At 43.2% G+C, this 25,559-nt stretch overlaps 1 protein-coding gene across 2 annotated transcripts; it reads left to right on the top strand.

The window, feature by feature from the left end:
- The first annotated feature begins 93 nt into the window (after nucleotides 1–93).
- Nucleotides 94–25,498, top strand: LOC132990002 (DENN domain-containing protein 2D-like). 2 transcript variants are annotated; one of them, XM_061058000.1, is made up of 17 exons: nucleotides 94–355; nucleotides 5,545–5,611; nucleotides 6,879–6,965; nucleotides 7,126–7,191; nucleotides 14,675–14,722; nucleotides 16,096–16,188; nucleotides 19,292–19,467; nucleotides 19,789–19,901; nucleotides 19,981–20,050; nucleotides 20,145–20,222; nucleotides 21,359–21,499; nucleotides 23,087–23,235; nucleotides 23,616–23,787; nucleotides 23,883–23,933; nucleotides 24,034–24,115; nucleotides 24,528–24,773; nucleotides 25,150–25,498. In XM_061058000.1, the coding sequence occupies exons 1-17, from the start codon at nucleotides 329–331 to the stop codon at nucleotides 25,215–25,217; spliced, it is 1,734 nt and encodes a 577-aa protein (XP_060913983.1). In that variant the 5' UTR covers nucleotides 94–328; the 3' UTR covers nucleotides 25,218–25,498. The 2 variants fall into 2 exon arrangements, with proteins under 2 accessions (XP_060913983.1, XP_060913985.1); XM_061058002.1 differs by lacking the exons at nucleotides 94–355; nucleotides 5,545–5,611; nucleotides 6,879–6,965; nucleotides 7,126–7,191 and adding an exon at nucleotides 9,219–9,427.
- Nucleotides 25,499–25,559: the final 61 nt, after the last annotated feature.

Below are 25,559 nucleotides of genomic sequence, written 5' to 3'. Positions count from 1 at the left end.
AACACGCGCGCACACACACACACTTTTCACCCTTGCACACACCCTCGTGTCGTCTGCGTCACTGTACTTTGGTTCGACGTTGAAAGAGGAAATCCCAGCCTTAGACTGAAGTCCATCAACCGCACACTTACCGAACAAGTGCACTTCCTCATACATGTGCACTTACTGCCACTCTGCTTCTACAAACAGTGAGAGTGAATCCACGAGCTGCACGCTGTGGGAGAAAGGAACCGGGTAGCCTGGTGTTTATTCTTTAAGTTATGATTAGGACTTTAATGATCTCTGATTTTTAGTGGATATTCAAACATCTCTGGGATCTGAAGGACAAATGGACAGGACATCCCAGCAGCCTCAGGTGAGAGTGTGTTTCTGTCCTGAACCTGTTTGATTAATAACCTGTGATTATTTATTTACCTGCGTCCTTCATGCTCACTTCACCTATGAATTATTAACCTGAGTTTCTTTAAAATGAAAACAGGAAAAATGAAGATGCAGCGAACCTGAACACAGAGAAAAAGAGCAGAGAGAAAGTTAAAGAAACACTTCAGAGTTTTTTTATGTGAAATCATGTGACTCAACAGGAACAGAGAGAGAACTTTGATCTTAACTTCACTTTTGCTTCCTGTGTTAAGAATTACATATTCACAGCAGTTTGATGTCGACTTCAGAGGGAGGTGCTCACACTCTCTGACTCTGGTATTCGCAGGAAAAAAAACCAAGAAATGTGACCGCAAAATGCTGTAAACACCAAGGCCTGCACGATATGAGACGATGGTGTCTGATGTGACAATAACAACATTAAGAACATTAGAAAAACGCATTTTGAAGATTGAATATTGTAACATTTGACTCACTCAAACTTTTGTCTATCTGCGGTTCTTTGAATTTAACACAACACCTGTTTGCAGCATGCTCCTCTTGACTACATTATCAGCACAGATTGATCTGCAGGGAGCTGATAGCTTTAGCTTCATCTGAAAGCACGAGCATCACACACAGACCTCTTGAGACATTGTAAAGACACTCGTGTTGTTGCCATAGTTACACAAGCTGCTCTTCTTCTTATTCAGTTTTCCACGCGCCTCAGAGCTAAGTTGTGTTTACGTCCACTTCCATGTTTTTGTGACACTTCCCGGTCCTCTCGCTCTCATTGGCTGTTGGCTGTATTCCCTCGGCAGCAGCCCGATCTGGAATCATAAATATCAAACTTGATGCTTGATATTTACGATTCCAGATCGAGGAGGCTCCCATTCGATAAGGAGCAGTAAAACAATCGTAGTGACGGCACCCACTTGAGGATTATTTGGACAAAATTGCAGGGACGCCTTGAATTATGCGTTATTTGCATCAGGAGTAAACATGTTTTACATTCAGTCTCGTTCACTTCCTGTAACGTGAGAGTTTGATCTGTGCTGGTGAAGAAAAGCAGCATGGAGACCGATGACTTTCTGAACAGCACTTTACTGTCAGACACATTTTCCTTGGCCTCACACTAAATCATTTCCTTGTTCCTTGTAGCCTGACAACAAACGAAACCAATCAGAGGCTCAGGTGACCGAGTCTTAGGCTGAGGTAATGAAAACCTCTCAGCTAGATTTTGGTGACAGAATGAAGATGCTGAAGTATAACGTATTGAACTTTAAAGCTTCAGCTCAGTGACACTCAGCCCTCACGTTTCTCTTACTTCTGTTTCTGATCGTTTCTGGGCGGTCTGCTGTGTTTCCACTCTGAGCTACGTTTGCATGTCGGCAGAATATTCAGGCTTCTCTGTAGGTACAGGGCTACACAGACCGGAGGCGTATGCTACGGCGAGGATTCAACGCAGACGTACAAACCAGGCTTTAAGAAAGTTAGCGGTTTCAACCTTTTGAGTGTGCAACGGCTTTTGTGTCATAACGTCATTATTGCCTTTTACAAACTGATTTTACAAAGTTGCATCATAAATGAGACTCGTAGGTTAGAAAACGATTCAACTGACAAAACTCAAAGTAGGTTTCAGCCTCAAAACAAACAAAAAAAACAAACAAAAAACTGATCTTTACAAAAGTGCAACAGAAAAAAAGCCCACGCAGCAGAAACCTCAGGGGGGAAATTAATAACGGAAACATCGAGGCCAAGAGAGAAAACATTACATCAAGGTACAGGTGAGATAAAGACAAATAAAAGATCCAGAGAGAAAGTTAGGGGGACTAGATGGCCCAGCGGTTTTGTCTCACGCCCCCTGTACAGAGGTTATAGTCTTCATCGCAGGAACCGGGGTTTCAAATCCGACCTCAGCTCTTTTGTCCCCCACTCTCTCACTTCCTGTCTCTCTTTATCTGTCCTATGCGAGAAAGGTGCCACAGGTCGGACTTGAAACTAGGCTGATGAACCTCGAGGACAGGAGCCAGAGCACGTATACCCACCGCGAGGCCAAGGCCGCCCCTCTTTATTCACCTTTACTGTAGAGTTCAGAGGCAAAGAAGTCAACAGGAAACAGAGTTTTTGTTTTAACCATAACATGGAGTAATGCTCTCTGCTTTGAAAGAAACAGGCGACTCTGTGGTTATGCGGCATGAAACCACTCGTCTCCTAAGGCGCTCAAAACACTCAAATCACCAGCAGTTTGATTCGGTTATCGTCTGGTCTAGTGTCTGTGCAGGGACAGGAAATAAATCACTTAAATGGAGAATTTAAAAAAAAAACTCCCTTTAAGATTGAATAATGTTGGAGGTCTGATAGCAGAGAAGACGACGGCCTCCTCTTAAGAAACAAGCTGTAAAGTGTCATTAAAGAGTCTCTTTGTGATGCAGTCAGTGCATAAACATCATCCCGTGTTGTGTACCTACAGGCGTGGTCACTGTGTCCGCCTGCAGCCGTCTGGTCTTTGAAGTGAAAGATAAGAGGAAGGCGAGTGAGTGCAGGCACAGAGCTGCAGGCCACAAGGCGTTAAGAACATTTGCATTTTGTAATCTTATGATTTGGTGCTTTTTTTTTTTTAGCTTTTTTAGAGGCTCCAGGAGGGTCTGATTTCAGGATCAGATTCAGGAATAGTTTATTAATCCCAGGGGGAAACCTGGTCTTTCTTTGAAAGCTTTTCTGCGTCTTCTTTCTGAAGCTGTGTGCATGTTGAGTTTGTGTTAGCGGGGTGCAGCATGTCTGCAGAAGTGTTTGCTTCCTTATGTTTGTTCCTGGGTCAAAGTTCAGACATGTCCAGATCCTAAACACGACTCTTTAACTTTAAGAGACTAGTTTAAAATGTTTACAAATTATCTTCATACAATCTTAGCGCTGGAAGACTCTAAAAGCATGGCTCTCAAATGGTGGGTCGGGAAGCTGTTTTCATGGGATTAAGGATGTCAGCCTAAGGGAAATAGGTTACGGCAAAAGGTCGATGCTGCACTTACAGTTGCAGGGTAGTTAACTTACTGCACCGTAACCCTTGTTGCCACCCACCATTTATGGCATTTTCATCCCTAACCTGTTTGGTTCGATTAAAATGAAGTAGAGTAATGGTAAATAGTAAATGGACTTGAGCTTTTTTAGTTCTTTACTAGTCTTCTGACTACTCAAAGCTCTTTTTCATCGCAGGTCACACCTACACATTCACACACTGATGGTAGAAGCTGCTGTGTAAAGAGTCCATTAGAAGTAACTCATCCATTCATACCAACGAATAAAGAGGCGAGACCAATTTGGGGTTAAGAGTCTTGCCCGGGGAAAACATCGGACATGTGGCTGCAGTAGCTGGGGATCGAACCACCAACCTTCCGGTAAAGAGACGACCGTCTCTACCACTGATCCACAACCGTCTGTTTTCCAAGTTGGTGCGGTTCATCTGTGCCAGCAAAACCTTAAAAAACGAACACATATCAGGACAGTTCATCGTGATTAAGCTCATACTATTTTGTCCCTTCAGGCTCTCCGTAGATAGAGGTCCTCAGTGTCTCCCTGTAGTCTCAGTGATGTAAAAGAAGGACACTGCTGCATCTTTGAATGTCTCATTTCACTTTAACAAACTCTCAGACAGCTCAGCTGATGAGTCCAAAGTCATATCCACCTTATGACATCACACATTGACCTTATGACATCACACATTGACCTTATGACATCACACATTGACCTTATGACATCACACATTGACCTTATGACATAACACATTGACCTTATGACATCACACACTGACCTTATGACATAACACATTGACCTCATGACATCACATATGACCTTTCAAAGCCTCTCAGACAGCTCTCCTGTTTTGCATATATAAGATGTTATTTAGTACGTTTTTCCTTCCTGCAGCTCATGCTTGCATTTAATTGGTTCAAAACAAACAAGAAACTTAAAACTCTTTGCTTCCTGCGGCGAGGAGGACGAGGATAGACGCCGTTTCCCAGGAGAGATAAAACATTTACACTATTTTAGGAACTTAAATGTTAAATTAATCTTTTGACGAAAGCAGAAAAACAAAAATGTCCGTCTTAAACACACACACACACACACATATGACTTTGTGTTATTCTCCACTGACCCGGCGTTGATGCATTCCTCTGTTACTCTAGTGGTTTATATAGCCGGGGAGTTTTCCCAATGGGAATCCTCATGTCCTCTCATTTGGACGTCTATAAATAGCCATGGTCGTGTCTTCCCATGCAGAGCCGATAATGCTCATACAGAGAACATGCAGAAGGAGCTCCCAGCTGAGAGTTCACACCACTGACTATAAAAGCTGCAGCAACGACCCAAAGCTGAACCAGTGACAAAGGAACAGTGTCTGCAAACTGCTGTTAGCTCGTGTCACTGACTCAGGCTGAACATTGACGCTGAAAACTCAGAAATAAGAACATTAAGGACGGAGCGACTGAATTTCTCACTCACAATAACGACTCTTCATAAAACTTGAACTGTGCGTCAGGTACATCCTGCTGTTTGGTTTTATTGATTTATTTAAACGACTTTAATGTCAGAGAAAGTATGTAGCAGTAGCTCCATTTACGACACATAACTATTTTAGATACGATAGAAATATAAATCGTGCTTCAGTCTGACACAGCACTGGCCGATTAATCCAGTTTTAATTTAAATTTCGATTTTGGCTTCCCAGTTTCCTCGACAGGGAAACAAGATAATCGGGATTAAACAACGACTCATTTCGTCCAAAGATTCTGTCACATGATGAAAATGTTTCAAAGTGTTTGTCATTATATTTTGGCACAAACTATGTTCTGTTACAATAAATATTTTAAGTGAGTTGTCTGACTGAACTCACTGCATAAGATGCCATTTTGAATTATTTTTTTTAATGCTTGATTTGTAAAGACGCCCATACAGTGTAGTCGATAACGAAGGCTTCAGATCATACCCTATATAGTGCACTGATCGTATCCCACAATGCATTGTGAAAAGTAGTGGACAACCGATGGTCACTATCAAAGCAAAAATACTGAAATCCTCACAGACCAAATAATATAATGAAACCATCACTGCCTTTGAAAGCAAAGCTGAAAATGTGTTGAATCTTTCTTTCTGGTTTCTATAACTGGTCTTGTTTTTGTCTCCTCTCAGAGTTTGGAGCAGCAGCTGTCTCCGAACACCAGGAGGAGTTTCAGCTTCTCGTCTCTCCGTATCAAAAGTAAGACAATGATTCTTACCTTCCTCTGTTTTTATTCATGACTCAGTAACTTCTTCACATTAATGTATTACCAAACAGAATCCAGTACAGGGCTTTTCAACGGAGGAGAAGTAAAAAAATTATCCACGAGGAATATTGAGGTTCAAAATGCCCTGTCAAAAAGGTTTTGGACGCCCCTCGGTTTGCCAGATATGAGAGCAGTTAATTAATTCCCTTTTAACCCCTTAACTAGACCTGTCCTCACTTTACTGCAAGACACTAAATCTGACTTCAGAACCAGAGTTTGGTGACGGAGGGGGAATCCAGAATAAAAGTGAAAGTAAAATAAAATAAAAAATAAAATCTTGAATGAAGTCATTACCTTAAGTTGAAGTTTAACTGTAATGGTTAAAAAAAAATCCCTGATCGTTTTGTTTTTACGCATTATGAGACTCTGATTCATCTTAAGGAAGCTGGACGAAGAGTAGTTTAAATTAAGTTAGAACAGTCTCCTCATGAATTTAGTCATATTAAACTTAAGTTAAAGGCGCCATATGTTAGATATGTAGTGAGTGAAATGATAAAGTGATCTTACTATATGATCAGACATTAAGGAAACATGTTATGTTGAAGTGCTGGCTTCTCTGACAACAATGCAGCAGCCAGTATGTCCTCCTTCTAACTTTAGATTCTGGTCCTGAACGCTCTGGATTTGTTTGGACCAGAGAAGGTAGGCGGTTTTAAGGCAACCCCCCCACACGGCCGTTTTGGACGCCCCTCGGTTTGCCAGATATGAGAGCAGTTATCAGGTCAAACCAACAGGTGTTGCAGCGATGGAAGCAGGCAAGAGAAGTGGTTCAGATAGAAGTGATTGTACTCGACCTAAAAAGCCTCTGCATGTTTCTAATAAGCTCCACGAGCAGAAACGTGCTCAAACTAGGATCAATATTGGAGATGCTTTTGAAAAATGGAGAGAGGTTAGAACGCAGAAAGGTTTACAGACCCATGCAGAGCTGGATAAACACTGAAGCTTCAGTGTCCACCACATGGTGACCTGAGTGAGCATCGACTCTAGAGAGGAGGGGGCGGGGGGGAGACAGCTCTCTAATGTTTTGAATTTAGACTACAGTACCCATTTTAACCACTAGGGGTCAGAGTTACATATTGCTCCTTTAACTGACAAAGCTTCAAAGAAATATGAAAAAGATTAGGACTGTTGTTGTCGTTTGTTTTCTTTGCAGATTTTTTGTATGTGGTGTTTTAAAAATGTTTCTGTTTTTGTCTGCAGAGAGAAAAGACAGTTCTGATGAGGGAGGATTCCCACAGAGGAGAGGGCTGAAGTCTTTTTCATCCGTACGAGAGGGATCAAGAAAAGGTAAAAATCTTTGTTCAATAACAACCTGCTCGCTCAGCTTCTCTTATCTACGACGGTGATAAAAATAATCATTCTCTGACATCATGACGAACCTGTTTGTTCCCTGACTTCTCATTATTGTAATCGTTGTTGACCTCTGGTTTCTGGTTTTTCATAGTAGAGCCAGTCCCCGATGAAGATGGCCCCTCACAGCTGTTCAAGGCTCGGGAGCAGCTGAAGAGGACAGGTACATGTGAGGCTACACGGGGCGCTGAAGTCATGCTTACAATACCTGACTCTTATCAGCTGTTACATTTATGCTTCATTATCACTCCCTTGTTTATCAGCTGCTTGGAAACCAGCTGTCAGGTAACAACCAAACATATGTATACAGGTGTGGAGTGGATTGAATGACCTGCACTGTCAGTGTGTAGGTGTGTTTGAAGAGAGGGGAGAGGGAGTCGGGATGGTGCGTGACAGGAGAGAGAAGATAAGCTTTGTGTTCTGAGTAAAGAAAACGTTCCTCCGCAGGTCATCTCATGTCAAAGATGTTTTGCAGCCGCAGCTTGAAACTCCACCAGGTTCTTCTTGTGTGCTATTTGCACATTTGCACTCCTGAAAAATGTGCTTAGCTCTATTAAATACCAACATGACGTTGCCGATATGGCGTCGCCACCTCATTTCCTGCAACTGGAAAATCTCTGGAAACGTGTTGGGAAACCCGGCGTCTTGTAGCCTGTTCACCACAGACTTGAGCAGTTCAGCATCTCAATGCACAAAATTCAGTTTCTTCGTCCCTCCAGAAGTAAGACGCCCTTGTTGCCCCCTGCCATGTTTGTTTTGCTGATGCGTCACTTGGCTGAGGCCACGCCTACGCAGGTAGTCCGCAGCTGTCAGAAACCGAGGTAAAGCGTATTCAGGTATCCCATTTTCTTTCAGAGTTCTCCATCTTAAAGTCCACGTCAAAGGCACTCAGTGAAGGGAGCGTCAAAAGTTGCCCCTCGGTTACACTCAGTGGGGAAGATGTAATCTTAAGCGTTCCTTAAGCGTGAAGTATGACCCTTTAAGGTTCCAATTAAAGGGATATTAGGAGATGAATAGCCCTTCAAGCTGTCCTTTCATTGAGAGAGAGAAGCCTGAAAAGTGTTGTGTGTTTGTGTCCCACCACATGCAGCCCTTACCCCCCAAACCAGCCTGAGTCCGCCCCTGCTGCTGCCCTGACAAGTCTGACGAGTTTTTTAGTGTGAAAAAGCAGATATACGTTGTGAAAGATGTGAGGTGGTTTCTCTCTGAAATCCTGAGGCTTCATCATAGGAGTGAACTTGGAGTGAGTATTTCTCCTTGTGGCCGCTCTGGAAGGTTGAACAGTTTCTCTCTCTGTTTATGAGCAGAAAGTGCTCGTAAACAACATTTTTCCAGAAATTGCAACCTATGTAAACATTGTTCTCAAAGTGGGAAAAAAAAGAAGTCATTAAAGAGAGTCTGACTCAGCGCTCTGACAGCGAACAGGTTCCTCTGGTCTGACTCTCTGCAGAGGTCTGAGTCACCGCCTGCAGGCTGCTGTTTGAACGTTAACACCAGGCAGATGTAAAGATCCTCCTTGCTTCTGTTGTCGTCTGCCTTTTAGACCACATTGAGGGGAAAGAAGTGCTCTAGTCCTGTAACACCTCTACCTGTATAAATGTGTAAAATCACGGTGTGCCTGACACCGACTGAGCAAACTGTGAGCCTAAATTTCCATGTCTTATTTATAGATTTTTCTGTGGAGGACACTAAGTGTTTGCAGCACTTGGGTCCCAGACAAATTTCCCTAAGGGGACATTAAGTGTATCGTTTAGTATCGCCTCCAATCATTGCATATTTTACTGTTTCATATCTTTTAGTATCATATCGCGTCTTATCGTATTGTATCACATCCTATATATTTTATCGGATCAAATCGAATCAGATATCGGGTCTTGGATTTCATTTATTATTTTCATCAGTTCGACTTTTCTCTCAACATTTCTATTTAATTCTCGACATTTTGACTTTTTTCTCAAAGTGCATAATGAATATTTTGTTTCCTCCTATCATTATTTATTTATCAAGTCTGGCCCTGATCCTCTTCCGTAATATGTAACGCAGCAGAAACTTTTTGTAAGTGAGTTTGTTTTTTCTGACTTGATGTGTTCACTGAGAGAAGGAAAAACGCAACACCGGCGGTTTTGTATTTTTTTTTTTTTTTTTTTTGACGTGAACGCAGCACGGCAGAGGACCTCTTTGGGCTCGTGCCCAGCTGCACGAGAGGAGATTCAGCCTGCGAAGCACGAGGACAGGTGGTGAGCGCGAGCCGGGATGAGATGTGTTTTTACGGTTATGGAGACGACGAAGTTTGGATTTCTGACTTTTAAACGAGTGTTTGTGGATTAAAGCAGCGATGAGTGAGGCGGTGACGAGGCGGAGGAAAGGAGCCCGACTGACGGACTTCAAGAACCGATGGAGTGAGTACCGTCCCGCTGACACAGCCGATACTCCAAACTATGATCCATCTCACTTTTTAACATCAAATTAATAAACCAGAGTCAGATTTAAAGACCGTAAAAGAACAAACAAGACCCCAAAAACAACTTACCTGACTGTGCGGTCTGTTTTTATCGCCTGTTGCTCACCTGTCTGAACGTGTAGTGTTGCCTCCCGCAGGTAATGTCCGCTTGTATATCCGGGTGTCAAGTTGTCAACCAGTTCACGTTCCGAAAAACACGAATTTAACTTTTACCCTGCACCGAGTCCTCCACTAAGACTGTTTATTGTAAGGTTAATAGTACCGATTACACGTGAGGGAAATGCTGCAAGGTGAAATATAAACATGCCGAATTGATTTATGAACACCTGAGATTTGTTAGGTAACTTTTCCAAGTCGGTACAACAAACGACCGAGGCGGCAACGTGAAAATCACAGAATACTGAATGAGGTTTGGCGAATATTGAAATATAAATTGATTATTTGTCCCTTAAACATAACAGCTCTTTAACGGCGTGTTTCAGCCTGTTTGCCGCAGTGATCCAACCATATGTTCATACTCTATATACCTGTCTTCAGTGGCGATTCTAGAGTCTGGTGGGGCCCTGGGCAGAAATCAATCAGGGGGCCCCTCCAACCAGCGTTCATCACCATCATGTCCCTAGGCTTACTCCTGTATATTTGTCCTCTCCTGTAGACGGATAATTCCTCTTCATTTCTCTTTGTTGACTCTCATTGATGACAAGAGGGCAACAAGAGTGACTGCTGTCAGATGGGACCCCCCCCCCCCTTAGGGAGGTTTCCTACTGTCGGTCCACTGCTTTGGTTTTAAAGTTTGTGAGCCCTCAGGGGCGCCCCCTACTGGTCTGAGGCCCCAAGCAGTTGCCTGCCTTGCCTGTCTTTAAGTCTTAGAATATAAACTCTGAGCCATTTTATTGGGGAAATTTAGATATTTACTGCCTGCTTTGCTGCCTCTGGGTGAAAATAGTAATATTATAACAGTCATAAACATGCCGAACAACATTATGGACTCAAGTGATTTGCATATTAGCGTTTTTAGGTCAGTATTTAAAACATATGCAGCATCATTGAATTCACACAATTCATAATGAAGTTTGTCAGATGGGACCCCATCTGACAAAACAATAGTTCCTGTCTTGTAGTCAAGGTGCAAACCACTAAACAAGTATGTGTGTACAAATGCTGAAGTATAAGCTCAAGTGGTTTGTTTCGAAGCGTTGTGAGGTCTGTTTCTCAAACAACCAGAACGGCAGCATTAAATTCACAAATAACAAGAAGTCTGGCAGATATTGGAATGTAAATGTATGTTTTGTTCTCTTGTCTTACACAAAACATCGTTTCTGCACTCCATGCATCACCTATAAACCTGTCTTCAGTTCTTAGTCCATCAACCCTGAGATATTTATGGGATTAAATCCTACAGTCTGAAGTACTTTGAAGCCTGTGGAGCCAAAATAACAGCCCCAAAAAATATCTAGCTTTTGTTGCAATCAGCTTGAAACACAGGTTTTGTCAGGAAAAGAAACAGACGACCTTTTTGTATTTGAACTTCTCTCAACACAACAAACTTTAAGTGAGACTCCACAGGAGATATTTATCCAAGAATGTGGCCGTCGACGCTGATAAGTAAACATTTAGGTGCTTAAAACTGCTTTCTTTTTGTAATCTAATTTGACAAATACATAGTCTCATGGTTGCAGCTTTTCTAAGTAATCATGCTGTTTGACGTCGGGCTTTTTGTGACCGCACCATTCCTTTTTTCTTACAGAACTGACAGCTTGTTGTTGAAACATGTTCTGCAGCCTCGGGGCGCGAGCAGGATGTTAAACAGTACTGTTATTTACACCCACATCATAGCTCAGCAGCAAGACGCACAGCGAGGCAGGTTAACCAAAAGCTGTGAAACAAATGGCGCTAACAAAGACATAAGAAAGCTTCTGCTGTGTGTTGTGTCTGTGTGTGTGTTTTTGGATTGCAGCAAAAGTTGTGCAACTGCAAGGCGTTGGGTGGAGAGACGTTAGTGTTGCTCCTGACACAGTGCAAACACCTCATCCTGGCAACAGAGTGCGTGTATTGTGAGCTTCTTTTTTTTAAGGTTGTTGTTAGGAACCAGGCAGCGGAGCCAGAATGAAACCTGAACAATGTCCTGTGGGACTCCGTCTTTGTCTGCTCCAGGTTGTTGGACACACTCAGCTAAACTCATTCATCCTGCTCTTTATTCAGTCCTCTGCGTCTGAGAGGAAGAATACTGTAAGCTTTCATCACACAACTGATCACTGCGTCAACCGGCAGAAACTGCAGATTGGAGTTACCAGTTTGGTCTTGATTCACTCGGGAGAAGAGATTTAGTTTGTACTCAGGTTGTTAAAATGTTTGATGCTTCAGTGGGCCTCACGATTACAGAGGCTGTGATACGATCCATATTGAGATACATGTTGATTTTGTATAATGATGACCACGTCATACAGATTATTCACTTAGATGTTCTTTATTGTAGAGAATCACAGTAAAGACAAAGTTTTTAGGGATCCTAGCCCCCAGTTTCCACATAGTCCTACACACATCACAGGAGAACTACAAGATCAGAGGAGAACTACAAGATTACAGGAGAACTACAAGATCAGAGGAGAACTACAAGATCAGAGGAGAACTACAAGATCAGAGGGGAACTACAAGATTACAGGAGAACTACAAGATCACAGGAAAACTACAAGATCACAGGAGAACTACAAGATCACGGGAGAACTACAAGATCACAGGAGAACTACAAGATCACAGGAGAACTACAAGATCAGGAGAACTACAAGATCAGGAGAACTACAAGATCTTTACTTGACACCCAAGTGTCAAGTAAAGATAAAATGAATCCAGATCCTCTGCTTGTTCCACTCAGACATCTAGGAGTGTGATTAAAGATTTCAGGCGGCAGCACTTGGTGGAATCGTTCTGCTCTTTGTGTCACTTGCTCGCATTTTTCAGGTTTGATAAGAAGACAGAAAACAGTCACTTCCTGTCACCTTTGAGGTCAGAGTGGTGACGGTTCCCATCTAGGAAATAGTAGAAATAGGTCAGCACATTTCATGATCTGCTTAAAAAACCCACAATGGTTGTTTTTCAGTTTTTGGCTGGCAGGTGGAGTTCCTTTCCTTCGAGCAGAGCCAGGTTTGCAGATTCTGTTGTTGAATGCTAAGCTAAGCTAACTGCTCTGTTGACTTACGAGGGATATCGAGCTCTCTGCTAAGTCTCTGGGACAAAAAGATTAAACAAATGTCTAAACAAGGATCCCAACTTCTCTGGATTATACACAGAAAACTCTTGATCAGAAAATCATTATATACTAATAGAACAATGAAAAGTAAATTAAGAAAATAGAAGTATTTTTAAAGGAGCAATATGTAACTCTGACACCTAGTGTTTAAAATGGGTACTGCAGTCCAAATTCTAAACATTGTAGAGAACTGTCCCCCCCCCCCCCCCCCTCCTCCTCTCTAGAGTCCATGCTCACGCAGGTCACCATGTGGTGGACACTGAAGCTTCAGTGTTTATCCAGCTCTGCATGGGTCTGTAAACCTTTCTGTGTTCTAACCTCTCTCCATCTTTCAAAAGCATCTCCAATATTGATCCTAGTTTGAGCACGTTTCTGCTCGTGGAGCTTATTAGAAACATGCAGAGGCTTTTTAGGTCGGGTACAATCACTTCTATCTGAACCACTGCTCTTGCCCGCTTCCATCACTGCAACACCTGTTGGTTTGACCTGATAACTGCTCTCATATCTGACAAACTGAGGGGCGTCCAAAACGGCAGTGTGGGGGTGCCTTAAAAGCGCCTACCTTCTCTGGACCAAACAAATCCAGATCATTCAGGAGCAGAATCTAAAGTCAGAAGGAGGACATACTGGCTGCTGCATTGTTGTCAGAGAAGCCAGCACTTCAACATAGCATGTTTCCTTAATGTCTGATCATATAGTAAGATCACTTTATCATTTCACTCACTACACATCTAACATATGGCGCCTTTAACTTAAGTTTAATATGACTAAATTCATGAGGAGACTGTTCTAACTTAATTTAAACTACTCTTCGTCCAGCTTCCTTAAGATGAATCAGAGTCTCATAATGCGTAAAAAAAACGATCAGGGATTTTTTTTTTAACCATTACAGTTAAACTTCAACTTAAGGTAATGACTTCATTCAAGAGTTTATTTTACTTTCACTTTTATTCTGGATTCCCCCTCCATCACCAAACTCTGGTTCTGAAGTCAGATTTAGTGTCTTGCAGTAAAGTGAGGACAGGTCTAGTTAAGGGGTTAAAAGGGAATTACCAACTTTCACTATTATGCTTCGTGAAAGTAGAGGTTGGAAGAATGCTGCTTTTCCCCACGTCACCTGAATGCAGCACAAGTAAAACATTCTTGCGTCAGAGTTTGATGTAAACAGATGATTCAGCAGACTGTTGGCGGGGAACGGGAGGTTAATAAGTGAGTCTATTTTAGTGTGTCACGATCAGACGTCAGTGGAGGCTGATTAAAGACAGAACTTCACTATTTATTTATTAAATTCAACTTCTGCTTTTGAATTAGTGGTTTTGGTTGAAGCGGTTCAGCGGTTGTTATCACCTTTAAAATGTGTCTGTCACAAAAGAAAATGAGTTTGTAAAATATTTAAAGGTGTGGGGCATAGAGTTTTTAAACCAAAATATCTTTATTTTGTTGTTAAGTTCTTACTTTACCTCGAATATTTCCATCAGTTATCAAAACCAGAGAAATCCTTTTTTTTTACAGTTGTAACGCCTCGTGTCTTGTTGTGACGATGTGTTTATCGTTGCCATGGAAACACCGGATGTTACCTCATAAGCCGCTGCATATGGAAGTGTGATCTGCTACTGAAAGCTTGTTTTCGTTGGGATGGGGGGGAGGTTGTACTAAGAATCACTCCCATGATTCCCCACCAGCCTTAAAGTTATGTTTTGTTATTGTTTTGATTGAGAGCCCCCTGATGGTGGAATCTACATACTGCATGTTTACAGCTTATTTTCCCCTCCACATCTCTCTCTCTCTCCCCTTCTCTCTCTCCCCCCTCAGCATCTTTACATCCAAAACTCACATTGCAGAGTTGATCAAATGTAAAAGTTTTTGAAGATTTGAGGAGGAAAGAAGGTCTGACAGACAGAACTGTGTAATCACCAAACCTCTCTGTGTGTTTTTCAGGCGAGCAGCCCAAAGGTCACCTCATCTCTGATGTCACTGAAAAACCCCGTAAGTCCAGCTGCCTGAGTAATAACCTCTCCACTGTGAGTGTGTTTAAGGACTGTGTCTAAGGACTTAGAGTATCCCAGTTATGAGTCTTCTCCTGGTTCTGATCATATTCAGGATGTGGTGTTTACCTGCACACAGAGAAACCTGGTTCCTCATATCTCTCTCGACATGATAAATACTCATATCCTGGTTTCTCATTACTGCTTCTTATCGTGCAGGCGTCTGAGATGTTTAATTTTTACGACATCAACTGTAGTGATTTAGACAGCTGAGAGTCTTAGCTTTATTTAATGCCGACATGGCGTTGCAGATATGACGTATCCGCCTCATTTCCAGCAACTGGAAAGACAAAACTCAGATTCTTCTTCTCTCCAAGAGTCAGATGCTCTCGTTGTCACGGCCATGTTTTTTCACTGATATGTCACTTGGCTGAGGCGGCGCCTACACAGGTAGTCGGCAGCCGTCAGAATCCGAGGTAAAGCGTAAACATGCTACAGAATCCCGTTTTCTGTCAGGGTTCTCCAGGAAGCAAAATGAAGGATACGATGTTTACAAGCACAAACACAAAAACAGGACTCTTTAAAAACCCGATCAAAACCGGGATGCTCAGGTCCACGGCAACGCTCTGAATGTCCTCTTGACTGTGAAGTAGAGATGTTCTTCTCTCTCTCTTCTTAAAAGGCTTTATATGTGATTTTTCACATTTAAATATAACAGAAATCAAGTATATCCTCTGACAATAACTCTGTGAGTCATGACTGTCTACAATGGGTGTAACACCCGAGTCCCACTGTCTGTGATGCTTTCGTTTTCAGAGTCCTATCTTCAGTTTGTTTACATCGCCCGGACGGCCGGCTGACTCCTCCCCTCGAGTATAAAAGTTGTTTAATTGAGGGACTAGAGAAAAGAAGAATAACATACTGTACTCACTGCTTAACTGTGTTTCTAGATCACGCTCATTTCAGGTAAATTTACATGCAGTGTGAAGATACGAGCATAATAAAGATCGCTAGCATTAGCATGCTAACACAACAATGCAGCACAAGTTGTTTTGGTTTCATGCTGGTGCACAAGGGCGACATCTGCTGGATCAAAAAATCACATATGAAGCCTTTAAAAGAAGTTGTTGTTATTGCTGGGTGTTTATCATCAGAACTTAATATCTTTACCTTCTGCTCCTCGTGCTCCCTCTGATGTCTGCAGCTTCTCCTAAACGGAGGAAGCAGCTGTAACGAGTGATAACTGTTGCATCAAAATATTTACACAACGACATCATTCTAAGTGTACTCGTGTCAGCAGAGCTTGAATATTACTCACAGTCGTGTATTTGTATGACGGTTTCAGTGTTTGTGATTTGTGTTCTCCTCCTGCAGCCCTCCCCTCTGGTGAAGATGAAGGTGAACGACAGGGGGCGCTCAAGAGGTTCAGCGCCATGTGGTCGTCGTTCCGCAGAGGGAAAAGAGACAGTGAGTGTGACATCAGAAAACCACATCAAACACGAGTGATTCACAGTTTGAGCTCGACGGTACTTCTTCTTTTTTATGTCACTGTTCCTGTTCAAGCAGAAAGTGACGCGGTGATGATAATGAGAGCTCAGGCACGATGCAGGTGGCGCTGGATGTGGACTCAGTATGTTATTAGAGGTTATACAACCACTGACATTAACCGCAGATGATGGGGGTGTAAAAATAGCTGTTGGGCAAAGATACTAAGAGCGCACTCACACTAGGTAATCCGTACCGCCCTGAGCATGTTTGACTTCTGAGACTGCTCCTGACTGTGCTCAGGCTCCGTACCCCTCTTTGGTCCTGGCACAGACCCTGCTGCGTTCTCACATCAGATCACTCTGACTTTCTGCAGAATAAATACGAGGAGGCTGGAGGAGAAACATTCAGATGTTTGTGTTCACACATGACGCTCAGCCTGTAAACGTCGGGAGTCTCTCAAGAGTTTTGTGCAGGTGTGAACAACAAGGCTTTTCACTGCTTAGAGCTCTTTTATGCATCAAATTCAAATAACTTTATTTATCCGTTAGGAACTTCATTTGTGTAAAAGAGCATCAGTGCGCATACAGCTAGACACACAAAAACAACAACAGAAACACACACGTACAAGTGGCTCTATTAAAAGCATGATAAATTATTGTTATGAGTGGTGTTAAAAAATAAATAAGAAATAGATCATTTGTTCATGAGCCTGATGGATGTGGGAGCAAAGCTTGACATGGCTCGATTAGTCCGGAAAGTGAGAGATCTGTATCTGTGGCGTGAGGGGAGACGATCATTGGACGATCTTCTGACACTTGAACGCATCTGTTTCAACAAATAATCGAAACGATAAGAACTTGGTGTTAACTCAAAGAAAACAGCTTTGATTGTCTTTGGTCTCCTTCAGGCTAGAAGGATGATAGCCTTATCCTGAATGAAAACTAATGTGCCTTTAATAAGCGTATGGATGAAGGAGATGGCATCTCGTATTGCACTGGAGAGACTGACCTACATAACTAAAGGAAGGACAAAAGAATTTGAAAATATGTGGAAACCTTGGAGTTTCTTTGTCATCAGAGCACATGATCCTTTTAAGATCGCTGTGTGTTGAGTGCTTGTGTTTCTTTATTTATTGTTCGTACTGTTTATGTAGGTCTTGTATTTGTGTGTGTTAAATGTGTTTATTGTAGTTCAGTTATGTGTAAAAATTTCAATAAAAATATTGTTTAAAAAAAAAAGTAATAATAATAATGGAAACATAAAACATCTGGTCGATAGCTCTGAAGCTTGTCGAGCTCGATTGGCAGTTTTATCAGCTCTATTAAATGCCAACATGGCGTCGCAGATATGGGGTTGCCTCCATGTTTGTTTTGCTGAAATGTCACTTAGCTGAGGTCGCGTCTATGCAGGTAGTCTGCAGCGTACACATGCCACAGTATCAGTATACTACAGTATATAGGAGTATCAACTTTTTCCAGATTTCTGCATGACCAAGGATGATGTGACAGATAGAGATGTCTCTGTTTAAAACCCCTGATCACATTTATTAATCAATACATTCTGTTTACTCTAAGCTACTGTTTCGCCAGGTAACGTAGCAGTTTGTTAATCTGTCATGCTGTAAAAAAAAAAAAAATCATGTTTAGATTTTTTAATGAATCCTTTCAAACACTCGTCTCCGAGTCGGAGCCGAAGCAAACGAAACACAGACATCTGAACTGAACGTCTGCACGGAATGATAACACAGAAATATCAGCCAGCACTTTTTTTATTAAGTGGAACTACACTGTGCAGAGCTTTCTGGTTTTTTTTGACCTCTGACCTCTCTCACACACACACACACACACACACACACACACACACACACACACTTCTGACGGTGTCTAACAATCTGAAGAACTGTGTTTAACATTTTTGACTCAGAGTAAAAACAATCATTCCAGCTCAAAGTTTAGCGTCATGTTTTTACTCAAACTGTCACAGCGTTTAGTTTTCGCTGACAAAAAGACTCACCTGAAAGGAACCAGTTCTTCAGGTGGAACATATAATCTCTGCATACTTCAAAGTCTTTGTGCAGCATGTTAAACCTAATGATTATTCAGGCGAACGTCTGCCAAATTTTAAGTGTTTATTCATGTCACTGAGGACGAATAGCTGCTGGAACTGTTCAACACGGAGAGACAGAAGGCAGCCGAGCTGAGGACGGAGAGATCCTCGCTGAGAGACAAAGAACACATGAGCGGGCTGCAGTTACATGAAGGAGGAGACGAGCTGAATGATGACCTCTGGACAGAGCTGGAGAGTTCAGGCAGCAGGACGGATGGTAGACAAGAGGCGGGAAGGTCCCGACTGTAGGCAAACAGTATCTGCAAACACAGCTGATTAATGATCCGAGGGACAGATTCCACCCAAAAACAGAACTAAATTAAACAGTCAGCTGACTGCTCACCACATTATGATATAAATCCTCCTGTGAGGAGGTTTTCAAAAGTTATGAGACAGACTGAAATTAAAATGTATTACTTCATATAAGCGATAGATTAAAGGAGAGCATCAGAAAGAAGAAGAGTGATTGTTTCTGTTGTCATAGCGATGCTGCTGCTGGATTGCTCCCTCCAGATGAGCACTGGGTCTCTGCCTCAACTAAAGGAGTTTAAGTGTTCTTGGGTCTTGTTCATGAGTGAGGGCAAAGTGGATTGTGAGATCCACAGACGACTTGTAACCGGACCGTCCTGGTGAAGAGGGAGCTGAGCCTGAAGTTAAGCTTCACCAGCTACTCTTCATTGTAACTATCACCTGTGGGCATGAGCTTTGAGTGGTGACTGAAAGAATGACATCACAGATACAAGCTGCTGGACTGAGTTTCCACAGGGGGGGCGCCTGATGGATGTACATCAGAGGTTCATGTAGCCCAGCTACATGAACCTCTGATGTACATCCTTTAGATTTTAGATTTTCATCCATCAAAATGCTGACTGACCTTCTGTGATGTGAGCTGTCACAGCTTGCTCGTTGTTCTAATGACGCCTATAAATCTTTCCGTGTGTCTTACATCGCTAACCCTTCTCTTGTTTCTCTGCAGAGGTCAAAGACCCGGAGCCCGAGGAGCAGCCGGGCCCCACGGTGGAGGACAAAACCTCCCGGCAGCACAAATACGTCAGCGGTCAGTACTTCTTCGAGTATCTGGTCGTGGTCAGCCTCAAGAAGACCAAAGACGGCAGCAGCTACGAACCTCAGATCACCTACCAGTTCCCCAAGGTCAGTGCTGCTGGAGCGTGAAGTGAAGCTGTGTGAGCTGACAGCTTTCTTCTTACCTCGGTCTCCATAGAAACCAAACAGACACTGGGGCGGGGTTCAGGGGGCTACAGCCTCCACATCCAAAAACAGAGTGTTCATCCCTGCAGATATTATTCAGAACAGATTGAGACATAGCATTAGCTTGTAGCGTTTCATTGTTAGCGTTGTCATCGTTGTCTCGTGTTTAGCAGCTTCACCGGCTGCAGGAAGTGGTTTAACCCGAGTTATGTCTCAGGTTTGATCCGAATAAATCAATAAATCCCTCCTCCTTTTTCCATTCAGAAAGACGGGATGGCGAGATATCAGAAGGAGGAAGAGGAGAAGACGCTGAAGGCGATCACTCTCTTTTGTTTCCCAGAGGGCATCAACTGGGCTCCTCTGACAGAATACCACAGGTACGCCTCTCACCTGTTTAAAACCTTTAACCTGTTTTTAAGGTTCAGAGTTCTTCAACATCTTTCTGTCTGTTTGCAGTGAGACGTTCTCCTTCGTTCTGACCGAGATCGACGGCAGCAGAAGAAACGGATACTGCAGGAGGTTACTGGTCAGTGTGCGGACTGACCGCGTCTTTAACGTGTCGTCAGTTACAGATCATTTTATTAACTTGATTAACTTTTCTCTCCTTTCATCGTCTTCAGCCTGGAGGGAAAGGAGCTCGACCTCCTGAGGCGTACTGCATCATCAGCTCGCTCGCTTGTTTCGGCCTCTTCTCCAAAGTGAGTTCAACGTTTTGTGTTCAACCTAAAAGCTTCTCTTCAAACAGCATGACTTTCAAAGATATAACAATGTGAAAGTGATGTTTTGTATTTGTGAACAGCTGATCTGTTCAGACCTGCGGCTCGTTTACTCATCACCTGGTTCAGCCTGTTTCTGACTTCTGATTTTAACCTGACACACTCATTACAGGCCAACAATACTGAGAGTAGATTTATATATATCTCTAGAGCTCTATGGGGACAAAGTGTGTGAAGGGCGTCTCTCCAGTGACTGTGTGACACACCTGTCAGGTGGTTTTGTGTGTGTGTGTGTGTGTGTGTGTGTGTGTGTGTGTGTGTGTGTGTGTGTGTGTTCAGTGATGTGTCACTGAAGGAAAACGTGGCAGTAAATAAAAGATGATCTCAAATAAAAAGTTTGAACAGAAGCAACAGAATGAGGTCACTTCATCCTGAATCTTTGGCAGTGTGAGGACTTTATTCACCCTGGAGAAAAGAGGTCAACAGGGACCGCCCACTTTTTCAGCGGTTCTGGGTCCAGAAGTAAATTTCCCCGTTCATATCCACCTTTGACATTTCACAAAGTGAATATGCGATACTTGTGACTATAGTAGATTTGATTTGGAGCCAAATCGGCGTTTAGGACTGAGAAAAAGAGAGTAAACGTAACTACAGCGCCACCTTGAGGTCAACAGGTTTTACTCCATGGACCTGAGAAGTGAACGGATCTGCAGTGAAGTGTCTTTATTTCGCAGCACAAACATTTTTTGCGATGAAAAATAAGAGAAGAAATCGTATTTTCTTTGCAGTGTCAATAAGGATTTTAAATCATTCCACTTTGTATTTTACATTAAAACAAAAATCTGCTGCCTGATAATGTAGCTCGTCTCCATCTTAACACATAAACATTAAGTTGAACCTTTCTGAAGTTTTGCTTTTTAATCCCTGCTAGAGAAGTTGTTCAGATGTTTGTAATTCTGAAGGAAAAAAAAAAGCAGAATCACAGCTTGCGCAGAAATCTGTTGGAGAAAAACATCAAGCTAATATCAATGATGCTCGTCCTTGTTTTATTTTTTGGATTTTATAAGCCGTGCTCTGTCCTGACCCGCGTGCTCTCCTGCTTGTGTGTTTTTTTGCAGATATTCGACGAGGTGGAGAAGCGGCGGCAGATCTCCATGGCCATGATCTACCCATTCATGCAGAAGCTGAGGGAGGCTTCATTCCCAGCTCCGGGAAACACTGTGGAGATTAAGAGCTTCATTCCTGAGTCGGGCACTGAGGTCAGAGCGGGTGTTTATTTTCACAACTCTGACCCGCTGTGATATCACCGCTCTCACAAAGTTATTCACCCCCTTTCTTTTCACCCCACGTCAAGCTTTAAAAAGTCTTCAAAAGTGTCTCCTTCTGATATGTAGACAGGATGTAGACGAGATTTCAGACCGCCAAAAACAATGAGTGCAGGTTAAATCTCCCTCCACATTCAGGAGGGAGGATGACCTGACATCACCCACTCAGCTGGACTCAAGCCAAAACTACTACAAGGAAACCTGCAGACTTTTAATGACTCTGGAGGAAAACATGAAGCCGATACACAGGAAGTCATTACTGTAGAGAGGACGGCCCTATTGTTACAGAGAGAGAGAGAGAGGGAGAGAGAGGTAGAGAGACGGAGAGAGAAAGTCCCCTGATCTCCAGAGAAGATCAGCGTGAGATGACACACTCTTCTTTTCCTCTGAAATACCGTGAGACTAAAAAGAAGTAAACAGGCTGTAATCAAACAACAGCTTGAATCTAAGAGATTCAAAGATGGAGTCAGCAACATTTCTCATGCAGTTTGTGAACACGTCATTCAAACGGGGCCCCTCTTCCTGGGCTCATCACTCCCAGAAGCCCCGCCCCCTGCAGGATGTAGTGTGTAGGTTTACTGCTTGAACCTACACTGCAAGCTAGCACAAGCTAACCGCCGGTGTTTGTCACCTGCCTGTCCAACAGGAAGTAGACCAACTCCACGTCCACGAGTAAAAGACAACACAAGGTTCACCCTCGTTTTAGAACGAGCTTTATCCACTTGGTGTTTCTCCTCACTCTGATTATATTTTCTCTTCTTTGCTGCTACGTCCACGTCCGTCATATTCACCGGTTTGAATGGCATCCAATCACTGAATTGTATCCACTCCTAAACTCACCTGCTGCGCTCTCATTGGCTGGAGGAAACACACCAGCTCCGCCCAGAAACGTCCCGAGTCAACCAGAACAAAGCAGAACAGTAAAATCCAGTCAGAGGACAGAGTCTCTGCAGACACAGTCACCACCTCACATGTATGGAGGCCCAGAAGAGACGATGGAGCAGCTTCACTTTAGGAGAAGTCTGTCTTTTATTTTGAAGGAGAAGTCTGTGTTTTCTTTTGAAGGATCAAGCTAATGACTGTACCTTTAAGAGATGCTAAATAACCAAAGTTGATGATAAAAAGTCCGACATGGCAACACGGCTGGAAGCTCGCTGTAGATCCTGCAGGCGGGTGTGTGTGGCGTCATGTCTGAACATGTCCTGCATTACTTCACCTTTTACCTGAGAGCAGAAACACTACACCTCTCCCAGCAGGCCACGGGAGAGTTTCAACAGATAGTCGACTACAAAATGAGCTCTCTCTATGTGAAGACTCTTCTTCATTATGACAGCAGAGTAGACGTCTTCAATAAAGCACAAACAACATAAAGAGGAAGAAATACATCTGTACCCCTCCCCCCCCTCTCTCACACACACTCACTCAGGCCATGTCGTGTTTAAGGTTGTCAGTGGACTGATGATGCTGATGTTGTTGTTGACATGTTTGTGGTCTCTCTCTCTCTCTCTCTCTCTCTCTCAGATCATCAGTCTGACTCGGCCGTTGGACTCCTGGCTAGAACACGTGAACTTCGGTGTTTTGTTCGGCTGTCTGACGGACGAGGAGGTGCTGCTCGTGTTCGCCTCCGCCGTCCTGGAGAGACGAATCGTCTTCATAGCCGATGAACTCGGGTATGACACGCTCACATCGACACTGTTATTTAAACGATAGAAACGGGGACGGCTGATGGTTACTGTGTGCTGAGGTCTGTGTTCCTCAGATCTGGCCTGTGACTCCTTTCTGTCATTTTGTTCCCTGCTCTCTCTCTCTTTCTCTCTCTCTATTTCTCTCTCTCTCTCTCACTCTATTTCTGTCTCCTTCTCCCTCTCTCTCTCCTTTCTCTCACTCTATTTCTCTCTCTCTCTCTCTATTTCTCTCTCTCGCTCTCTCTCACTCTATTTCTCTCTCTCTCTCTCTCTCCTTAATTTATGACTCTACCCCCCCGCCCCCCCCTCCATTCTATCGATGATTAATTGACCTGAACCCGATCGTTTCTCTCGTGTCTCTGCAGCACGTTATCTCAGATCATTCACGCTGTGGCCGCGCTGCTCTACCCGTTCACCTGGCAGCACACGCTCATCTCCATCGTACCCGAGATCCTCATCGACGTGGTGATGGCTCCCACGCCCTACCTGCTGGGGGTCCAGAAACACCTGCTGGACCTGGTCATAGACCAGGGCGACGTGAGTCAGCATGAAGGACACAAAGAAAAACTTCATTTATTTAGAATAACATCAGAAGTCAGCTTTCTTCTTCTCTCTCTCTCTCTCTGAAACAGCTGCTCGTGGTTGACCTGTCCGAGGACAAAAAGCAGACCTTCATCGAGTCGGTAAGTGTTGTATTCACATGTAGTTTATGAAATTATCTTTTCTTTATCAGATATTTATTCTATAGTTACGGGACATTTGTGTAAATCTAAACCTTTCCAGATCGGAGATGAAAGCTCGATTCTGCCTCCGAAGCTCCAAGCTGAAATCATGGAGGCTCTAAGCAAAAGACAGAAAGCGTCGAGTAAGTAAAGAGAATCAAACACACATTTGTCTGATTAGTCTCATTTTTATTTATGGGGTGCCAAATCCTGACAAAGGATATCTCAGGGTGCAGGTAGATCCATCTGTCATGCACAAGCACTTAGAAACTGGCTAGACAGACTTCCTCTAACAGGCAGAAACCTCGGGCAGGACCAGACTCTCTGTGATCCCCTTTTCCACTGAGTCATTTCCAGGACTGGTTCAGAGCCGGTGCCTCATCTGGCACCAGCTCTTTTTTTGACAGCCTAATGACTGACTCAGGGCCTGAAGAAAAAACAGTTTCAGAGTAACACCAACTCCTTACTGGTCTACAAGAAAAAAAACTGGTTTACGTCGGAGCAACAGAGATGTAGTTTTAACATCACTTGTGTTTTCTGTCTTTTTTCTTCCAGCGGTGGAGGAGCTGAACCGGGTGGTGTCGGAAGCCTTCCTGCATTTCTTTGTGAGGACAGTCGGCCATTACGCCCCGTATGTGAAATACGGCCGCTCGGGGGAGCCGGGGGTGTTTGAGAAGAGAAGTTTCTACAAGGCCATCGAGTCCAAAACCACCCGACACTTTGTCAAGAAGTTCCTCCAGACGCAGATGTTTGACCTTTTTATCCAGGAGGTGGAGCAGCAGCAGCGTGGACCACAGCAAGGTGACAATTTTCACACTAAAATAACATCTGTCTTTGTCCAGCAGACTCCAGTGAGTGTGTTCACATGGATTTAGAGTATCCTGGTTTGGATCATATTCAGGATCTGGTGTTTACATGCACACAGAGAAACATGTTTATTCATATCCTTGTATACATCATAAATACTAGTATCCTGGTTTCTGGTTACTGCATCATATTTGTGCAGATTTTTTTTGCAGAGATGCGACTGCAGTGAACTGATTTGCAGAGTCTCGACCACAAACAACAACCCACACATTTCAGATTGAACTGTCGTTACTTAATCCTCCAACTGGAGCTCATGTTGACACAATCATTTTCTAAACCGGAAACTTATTTGTGTTTTTTTCTCCTGCAGGAATATTTCACAAAAAGATCGTTGAGTACCAGGAGAAGAAGAAACGGGAGAAGGCGAGGAAACACTAGCTGTGTGTGTGAATGTGTGTGTGTGTGTGTGTGTGTGTGTGTGTGTGTGTGTTTGTGTATATATAGAGGAGTACATAGGAGACGATGGGAATGTTGCACTGTGTGTGTTTTTATGTCCTGTGTTGGTTTAAAATAATTAATGTGTGAATTACTGTACGGCTATGTTGCTGCTACTCTGTGAAACACTGGCAGAACGAGAGACTTCAGCTCCACCTGTAGGCCGCAGTCTGTCGTTGACGAGCTGGAAATCATTTCAAATAAAAGACTAGTTTTTTAAGTCACAGTGCCTGCAGTCTCTGATTTTTATCACAGCTTCTTTCAAGTTTCTTATTGTTGACGTAG

Source organism: Labrus mixtus, chromosome 15 (genome assembly GCF_963584025.1).
Source record: "Labrus mixtus chromosome 15, fLabMix1.1, whole genome shotgun sequence".
NCBI classification, from domain to species: domain Eukaryota; kingdom Metazoa; phylum Chordata; class Actinopteri; order Labriformes; family Labridae; genus Labrus; species Labrus mixtus.
This window is presented reverse-complemented; position numbering and strand designations above follow the sequence as displayed.